Source organism: Oncorhynchus gorbuscha, linkage group LG16 (genome assembly GCF_021184085.1).
Source record: "Oncorhynchus gorbuscha isolate QuinsamMale2020 ecotype Even-year linkage group LG16, OgorEven_v1.0, whole genome shotgun sequence".
NCBI lineage: Eukaryota > Metazoa > Chordata > Actinopteri > Salmoniformes > Salmonidae > Oncorhynchus > Oncorhynchus gorbuscha.
In genome coordinates, this window is record NC_060188.1 from 91,068,370 (window position 1) to 91,076,779 (window position 8,410).

Below are 8,410 nucleotides of genomic sequence, written 5' to 3' on the forward strand. Positions count from 1 at the left end.
ACAATTCAATAACGATGGACAGGAATCAGTTCAACCATTTAATGTGCTCAGTCTCAACGCACATTACCCATGATACTCTTTGTCTATACAACTAGGGTAAGTAGTCTCTCTCTCTCTCTCTCTCAATCTTTCTGTCTCTCTTAATTTTTCTCTCTCAGATCTCTCTCAGCTCTCTCTCAATCTTTCTGTCTCTCCTAATCTTTCTCTCTCCCTCTCTCAATCTTTCTCTCTCAGCTCTCTCACTTTCTCTCTGGTCCTTCTCTATCACCTCAACACTGTTTCATACTTGCAGGACATAAAAACAATGTAAAATATTCCAAGGACAACCTGGTGTACGAGGAGATAAAGCTGAGGTTTCCAGGCCAATACAAACAATAGCTATTCTCTTCCTGCCCCGTTGTGAGCTTCCATTGGATAACCAGACCTCTACCAGAGTGTCATTATCAGTTGTACCAGTACAGCCTCCTCCTCTGCCAACTGAAGAACACCTAGTTCTTCCTTCATTTACTGAACATAGTCAAATTCATTTATTGCCACAAAACCACAAGTTGGTGTTATTTGCTCTGATAGTTGCATAGAGGCCAGACTGACCACCATCTTTCCAAAAATGTATTTTGCGCACTTTGTGATGATGCTGGTGCTCTTTGGTTGTTCTCTGGGGAAATCTTTTGTCCTCCAGTCCTCGGAGAAGGAGCCCGCTGCAGCTACTGGCTCTGCCGTCCTCCAACCCGACAGGTTAGTAGTATCCCCTCTCGCTGGAGCGACACATCACTGGATAGTCAGAAGGTCATAGAGGACACATCAACTCTGGAAATAATTCCAAAAAAAATAATTTTTTAAATTTAATTCAAAATGGCGTTTTTGGTTAAATAATCAGTCCGTCTAACCAACACAGAAACTTAGTATGTTCTCGTTGTGCCAATCCCTGACATAAACTATTTTCTAAATTCCATGCCCAGTTCTACAGGTCGTCAAGACTTGAAATAGCCAACCATATATCCAGTGTTAGGCTATTTTAAATCTTGATGACCCATACAGCCGCACCAGGTTATATCATGACTTACAAGGTCACCGTTGATAAATGCTTGCTGAGGCCTCGTGAAATGAGCCGGGTGTTGTATGAGAGGTTTACTTGGCTGCATCTAGATTTGAGAGAGCTGACCTTACAGTTTTAAGTGTAACATTGTGTTCTCCCCAGGCATGAACAAAACTATAAATCTTTCTTACATGACAACATTCAAGGCATAGAGACAGAGCAACGCTGTCTGCAACACTCCAGAGACGGTGTTGCAGACAGCGCTGTTCTTCTATCTTTAGACATAGAGCCGATCCACCTCAAATAGAGATTGTGAGAACAAACTGCCTGAAAAAAGTATGGTCTCCGGTTATAGATTGAAAAACGCATGCTTTGGTAACACAGCCAACTTTAGTCTGAGTGAACAAGCTGTTGTAATACTTTACCTAAAGGTTGATCCGGTTGGATTTGTAAAATCATCTTCAGATTAAATCTATTCCATTAAATTACCAACAGTACTCCCAATTTAACAGCATGCCATTAATACCTTGATTGAAGTCCATCTAAATATTTCATGCACAAAATGGTGCTTGATGATTCTTTCAGATAATTCTCACAAAATGGATGCAAGAGATTGAAAAGGCTATCCATGGTTCTGCAATCTGAAGTGTAGCCAGCCAGGACTGTGAATGCCTGAGAGAGAGAAGGCAGGTGGCTGCGTTCCATTGCTAACATTACAATCTCCTTCTCTCTGTTGCGGTCAAAGGCAATAGGAGGCCAAATTTATTTGTCTTACCAAAGATTTCTTAGTAAAAATTATAAATATATATATATATTTTTTCATTACCGGGAATTGTTTTTAAAAATTGCCAGGAATTGTGTAAAAAAAAGTCACCGGGAATTGTTTTCTAAAGTATTTTCATGACCATATACTGAAAATAAAAATAAATACTAAAATAAAAATACAACTGGAATGCTACAAATATTTTATTGTCAGAAAATAAGCAAATTAAAGTTTCAATTGACTGTTTTACATATATAAACTCGATTTGATTTGCAATAAACAAATTTGTCTGTTCCGTGTGCAGGTGCCATGGAGAGCTGTTGAATGACATCAAAAAGACTCTTATCGGAGCCCTCAACCTGCAGCAGGAGCCCCAGGTGACGGCAGACAGACTGACTGCCATCAGACAGCAATGGAAGACCGCATTCTCTGCCATCTCTCACAAGAACAAGGACAAAGCAGGTAGACACATTTTGGGGAGGCAATAGAACTCCAGGATCCCACTTAATTTAGATAGTATGACCCTCGGATCTACTATATTAGACTAACACACGGTACACACACTTACATTATAATATTGTTGAACAGTGGTATCATACATTTTGTATTGTAGATATGTGGTGGTGTGACAGTGTTATATGATGTACTGTTTTATTTTATTTTATGTGTGATATAAGTGTCTTAATGTGTCTGGAACCCAGGAAGAGTAGCTGCTGCCTTGGCAGGAACTACTGGGGATCCCTAATAAACCCCAGGAAGAGTAGCTGCTGCCTTGGCAGGAACTAATTGGGATCCATAATAAACCCCAGGAAGAGTTGCTGCTGCCTTGGCAGGAACTAATTGGGATCCATAATAAACCCCAGGAAGAGTAGCTGCTGCCTTGGCAGGAACTACTGGGGATCCCTAATAAACCCCAGGAAGAGTAGCTGCTGCCTTGGCAGGAACTAATTGGGATCCATAATAAACCCCAGGAAGAGTTGCTGCTGCCTTGGCAGGAACTAATTGGGATCCATAATAAACCCCAGGAAGAGTAGCTGCTGCCTTGGCAGGAACTACTGGGGATCCCTAATAAACCCCAGGAAGAGTAGCTGCTGCCTTGGCAGGAACTACTGGGGATCCCTAATAAACCCCAGGAAGAGTAGCTGCTGCCTTGGCAGGAACTACTGGGGATCCCTAATAAACCCCAGGAAGAGTAGCTGCTGCCTTGGCAGGAACTACTGGGGATCCCTAATAAACCCCAGGGAGAGTAACTGCTAATAGTGATCCATAATAAACACAAATACACGATACAAATACTTTCAGATAGTCTGTTGATAATTTGACCATCTTTTGATAAGCAACTGCCTGCTAAGGTTACACATGGGCTAGTTTTAGAATTAGGGTAAGGGTTAGGATATGGGTTAAGTTTAGAATTAGGATAAAGGTTAGGGTATGGGTTACGTTTAGAATTAGGGTAAGGGTTAGGGTATGGGTTACGTTTTAGAATTAGGGTAAGGGTTAGGGTATGGCTTAAGTTTAGAATTAGTGTAAGGGTATGGGTTAAGTTTAGGGTTAGTGGATGTTTAGTTGAAATGTTGTTGACAGTTATTGAACATCTACTGACTAGCTACAAACCATCTACTAAAGGACTATCCAAATAAAGTGTTGCCAACTTCAGTGTCATCCAAATGGTAGATAACAGCAGAGGTGAGTAACTTCCAATGCGGAGACTAAAACCCGGTTCTTCTGACCAAACGTGCAAGTGTGCTAGCCAGTTCATAATGGGCTTAAGAGGGCTATATGATCAGTGTGCTAGCCAGTTCATAATGGGCTTAAGAGGGCTATATGATCAGTGTGCTAGCCAGTTCATAATGGGCTTAAGAGGGCTATATGATCAGTGTGCTAGCCAGTTCATAATGGGCTTAAGAGGGCTATATGATCAGTGTGCTAGCCAGTTCATAATGGGCTTAAGAGGGCTATATGATCAGTGTGCTAGCCAGTTCGTAATGGGCTTAAGAGGGCTATATGATCAGTGTGCTAGCCAGTTCGTAATGGGCTTAAGAGGGCTATATGATCAGTGTGCTAGCCAGTTCGTAATGGGCTTAAGAGGGCTATATGATCATTACATTATTCTGCTTCTAGTATATGTCCTTTCCCTTTCTCCATAGTGGCTTTACCCCAGGCTGAGGCTCCTGTAGCAGACAACAGTAGTGGTCTGAAATGCTGTCCGCTGGCCTCACAGATCTTCCTGAAAGGTGACCAGCTCTGTTCACACAAATTTAATAAAACACTGTTAATCTATGAAACTTCAATAAAGTGTGTTTTTATTTATTTATATTTTTTAAAGTTTTTATTTGCGCAACTGCGACCTGGCCAAGACGTGTGTGTGTGTGTGTGTGTGTGTGTGTGTGTGTGTGTGTGTGTGTGTGTGTGTGTGTGTGTGTGTGTGTGTGTGTGTGTGTGTGTGTGTGTGTGTGTGTGTGTGTGTGTGTGTGTGTGTGTGTGTGTGTGTGTGTGTGTGTGTGTGTGTGTGTGCGCGTGCGTGCGTGCATATCTGTGGCCTTCACCATAGCATTTAAGCCTTCTGTGTCGTCTGTCTTCATTTCTCCATTAGATCTTGGCTGGGAGAACTGGGTAGTCTACCCTGAGAGTTTCACCTACGTCCAGTGCTCACCCTGCAACTCTCAACTGGACCTGAGCCCCTCGCGTTGCCCATCACACACTCCTCCCGCACAGGACACCCCCTCACAGGTAAAACAACCCTTCATCTTTCTTAAAAAAGGAAAGGCACTTTACTGGTGTGTAGTAGGACATTGTGTGGATTATGATCATGATCAATGTATTAGCATTATGTGAATAAGCTTACTATAATAGGTTTTTGGCTTGTCCTATTGGATAATTGGATTCTGAGTTGGTCCGCTGCCTTAAGATCCACATCTGGTTTCCATTTTAGTCAGTCCGTAAGTCAAGCACAATGTTCAGTTTAGTTCCTAGAAAAGTAGCAGACCAAATACATAAATCAAAAACATTCAAATACTTGAAGTTGTCAGCTTGCCTGGGACAGTAGGAAAGTGCAACGTCTTCCCACCCTGCATACCATTAAAGCTAACAACAACAACAAATCAGGCGCACATCAAGATGAAGAGAATTTGTCTCAGGTCTGGGAAAACAGCAGGGAAACAGAGTGTCCTGGAGAGACCCCAGGCTGTGCTAGGGGAGATATCAATGTTTTGTCTTGGTATCTGCGGAAACAAGCAGCTCTGTGAGTGAGAAGGACAGCCAGGTGCAAGGGCGATCACGAGGAACATCTTGCAGCCACCTGTGCTTTAGACGTATCACATTTCTCGCAGTGTTTCAACTTACTGTTAACAGTTTTTTTTTTATATACTTTTTATGGAAATGTATTTGGCTAAAACGTCCCATTCTAAATCCACTAGTATTTCAGCTTAATGACTTTAAATAATATTTCCATCAGGATAACATTGTACCACCAGTAGGACTGGGACCACCAATGAGACACCAATTTTAGGTTATTGAGAATTTTCTTCAAAGGAGGTCACAGATGCTCAAATCTAAGGTCCTTAACCCTTTAAAAAACGTTTACTAAAGCCACATGATTCATAATTTTGCTCATAATGTTATTCCCCTTCATTTAAATTGTTTAACACCAAGTGACACTGGATTTAGACACCAAATTATCAATGGGATCCTCAAATTTGTAACATACTAAAAGGGTGTGATTGCTAAAAAAACATGTTTATTATAAATTGGGTGGTTCGAGCCCTGAATGCTGATTGGCTGACGGCCATGGTATATCAAACCATATACCACGGGTATGACAAAGCATAATTACATTGGTAACCAGTTTATAATAGCAATAAGGTACCTCGGGGGGTTGTGGTATATGGCCAATATACCACGGCTAATGGCTGTATCCAAGCACTCCCCGTTGCGTCGTGCTTAACAGCCCTTAGCCATGGTATATTGGCCATATACCACAACCCTTCTGACCTTATGGCTTAAATATAGACTCCTCCCTAGATAAATGTATTGTATATGCCAGTGGTTGTCTAGGTAAAAAGAAGGCTACTACAAGTCTTCCAAAAATAGTGAAGACAGCACTTCAACGCCTAAGGTTGTATTCAGGTTACTATATGATACTCTGTTGTTGACTCCTCCCCCTCTCTTTAAACCTAACCTCAGATGGTAACTCCTCCCTCCTCCTCTCTTTAACCCTAACCCCAGATGGTAACTCCTCCCTCCCCCTCTCGTTAACCCTAACCCCAGATGGTAACTCCTCCCTCCCCCTCTCGTTAACCCTAACCCCAGATGGTAACTCCTCCCTCCCCCTCTCTTTAACCCTGACCCCAGATGTTAACTCCTCCCTCCTCCTCTCTTTAATCCTAACCCCAGATGCCGTGCTGCCAGACCACTTCTACAGAGCATGTGCCCTTCCTCTACATGGATGAGTTCAGCACCCTCACCATCTCCTCTGTTCAGCTCACCCGCGCCTGCGGCCCTGGCAACCCCCAGCTGCCAGCTGAGGACTGATCATTGACCAACCCCCACCCCATCCCGGGGAGCCCCCACCCCATCCCAGGGAGCCCCCACCCCATTCCAGGGAGCCCACCCAATGCCATCCCAGGGAGTCCCCCTACCCCTTCCCCATATCTATTCTGCTCATGAAATACCTATAGAGTGGACATGGTTGCAACATTGCAACATTCCAGTAATTATCCCCAAATTCCCAGGTTTTTCCAGAATTTCCATTTGGAAGATTCCCAGAATCAAGAAGGAATAGGCAGGAAATACATAATCCTCCAATCAGGAGTTTTGGAAAAATCTGTGAATCTTGGGAAAATTACAGGAACCTTGCAACCTTAAACGTGAAGGTTTTGTCTTACAGCTTTGTTTTGGCACATAGCCTACATTCCTAAATAGATTATGGCTATTTCCTAGTTATTTTCTAGTTAATTTGACGAAACTTTTGAATATTGAAATGTGTTCATCCTGAGGAGCATAAAGATAATGGATCATTGTGGCTTCATAAAATCTCTAGACAAGCTCCAATATCAATCCCTGCTCTCCTCTCTTTTCCCAGAAGGGGGATTATTGTAAGCAGTAGCTACATAAAAATAAATATAATTACCTAGAGAATCCTGCACATGCTCAGAAGCTTCGAGACATAAAAATAAAAAGGTCTGAGTAAAATCAGATCTGCAGCCACTCCGTTCTGAAAAACAAAAAACTGACAGCTTTTAGTTCTGGTTGAATAAACGTTGGCAGTCTTGCTTTGATGACATTTCATATGTGCTTTGATGCTATTTTTGACGACGATATTTCACAACCCTGAAGCGCTAGACTGGCAAGGGATTAAAGCAATGCTACTCCATGTTCCCCACAAAAATGTGAACACAGGCTTCCCATGCCAAAAAAAAAACCTCTCGGTGGGAAAGCCGACCCAGCACTAGGCAATAACAGCATAGCTCTCATCTAAACAGGCTTCTCCCCGGGCCTCTAACATGCATGGAAATAGTTCTCTACAAAAGTATACAATTTCCAAAAAATAAATTCTGGGTTATGTAAAATAAAGATTCTGATCTCCCCAAACAAAAATCTTGTTCTTATATGTGCTGTGATCTTCTACTCCATTGGGAATTGCCCTCTTGGAAAGCTCCATAGCTCATGTTTGGACAAGTAGAAACCTTTGGCATAGAGATAAATAATAGTGCTGCGGTTTTCACCAAACAAAGCCGATCATTTTCAGTTAAGACATTTGTTCGGTTGCCCATATGGAGTCCAAAAAGTATTTAAGTTTTCTACATTTGCGACTTTAATTGTTATCCCCCAATGCTTCCCATGTGCACCTTTTCGACAATATTGTTGTCTATCAGTCCTAAACTAGGTCCACAGTGTTTTCTGGGTTTGGCAGTTGGATAAATATATACTCTTTTTATATTTTCTTTGAGATACACTAAATAAATGCATTCCTTTTACTTTTACCTCACATTGCCACCTTTTCACAATGTATTTTCCACCCTAATATTTATCACCACGATATGGAATGTACCTGAGGTTGTCACAGCTTCACTAACAAGTTTTGGTTAAAAAAAAAGAATGTTGTGACATGTGTTATTGCCATTGATCAAACGGTTTGAGAATTTGTATCAATTATGTCTATTATCTGATTAAATTCTTTAATAAATGCTACTACAAGAATTCTGGATTCCAATTTCATTATTTCCAAGGTTAAACAGTCAAATATCAGTATATATATTTTTTTTGCATTGGAGAATTCATACTATTTATAAATGCTGTCAAAATGTATCTTCGTTCACTGGCATTTTAACACTGCATTTCAAGTGTAACCTAAAAGTGAATAACTATTTATACAGTGACCTCTTAATAGAGGGAGTGATTCATAGCCCCCGGCTGTGGGATCAGTTTGACAGGAAACCTAAATGTACAGGGGGGCGACAAGAGGGGAAACCAGGTTTCTGGGTCGCTGCTTCAGCAATGCAGCACCATCTGTAAAACAGCATCGACATCCTGTTGCGCACTTCTTATTCTGGGTCGTTCCATGAAAATACTGCCTTTTGCGCACCGATATAGAATTTTAAATGCAATTTATA

At 41.6% G+C, this 8,410-nt stretch overlaps 1 protein-coding gene across 1 annotated transcript; it reads left to right on the forward strand.

Moving 5' to 3' along the window:
• The first annotated feature begins 243 nt into the window (after positions 1-243).
• Positions 244-7,997, forward strand: LOC124000341 (bone morphogenetic protein 7-like). The gene is made up of 5 exons (XM_046306627.1): positions 244-735; positions 2,104-2,261; positions 3,947-4,033; positions 4,393-4,529; positions 6,192-7,997. The coding sequence occupies exons 1-5, from the start codon at positions 608-610 to the stop codon at positions 6,327-6,329; spliced, it is 648 nt and encodes a 215-aa protein (XP_046162583.1). The 5' UTR covers positions 244-607; the 3' UTR covers positions 6,330-7,997.
• Positions 7,998-8,410: the final 413 nt, after the last annotated feature.

What these genes read in the sequence shown, in the direction of transcription:
- LOC124000341 (XM_046306627.1), top strand. Translation starts at nt 608, where the DNA reads ATGTATTTTGCGCACTTTGTGATGATGCTGGTGCTCTTTGGTTGTTCT. An exon ending in CAAGAACAAGGACAAAGCAG is followed by an intron (nt 2,262 to 3,946) that starts GTAGACACATTT and finishes CTTTCTCCATAG; the next exon opens with TGGCTTTACCCCAGGCTGAG. An exon ending in CACAGGACACCCCCTCACAG is followed by an intron (nt 4,530 to 6,191) that starts GTAAAACAACCC and finishes TCCTAACCCCAG; the next exon opens with ATGCCGTGCTGCCAGACCAC.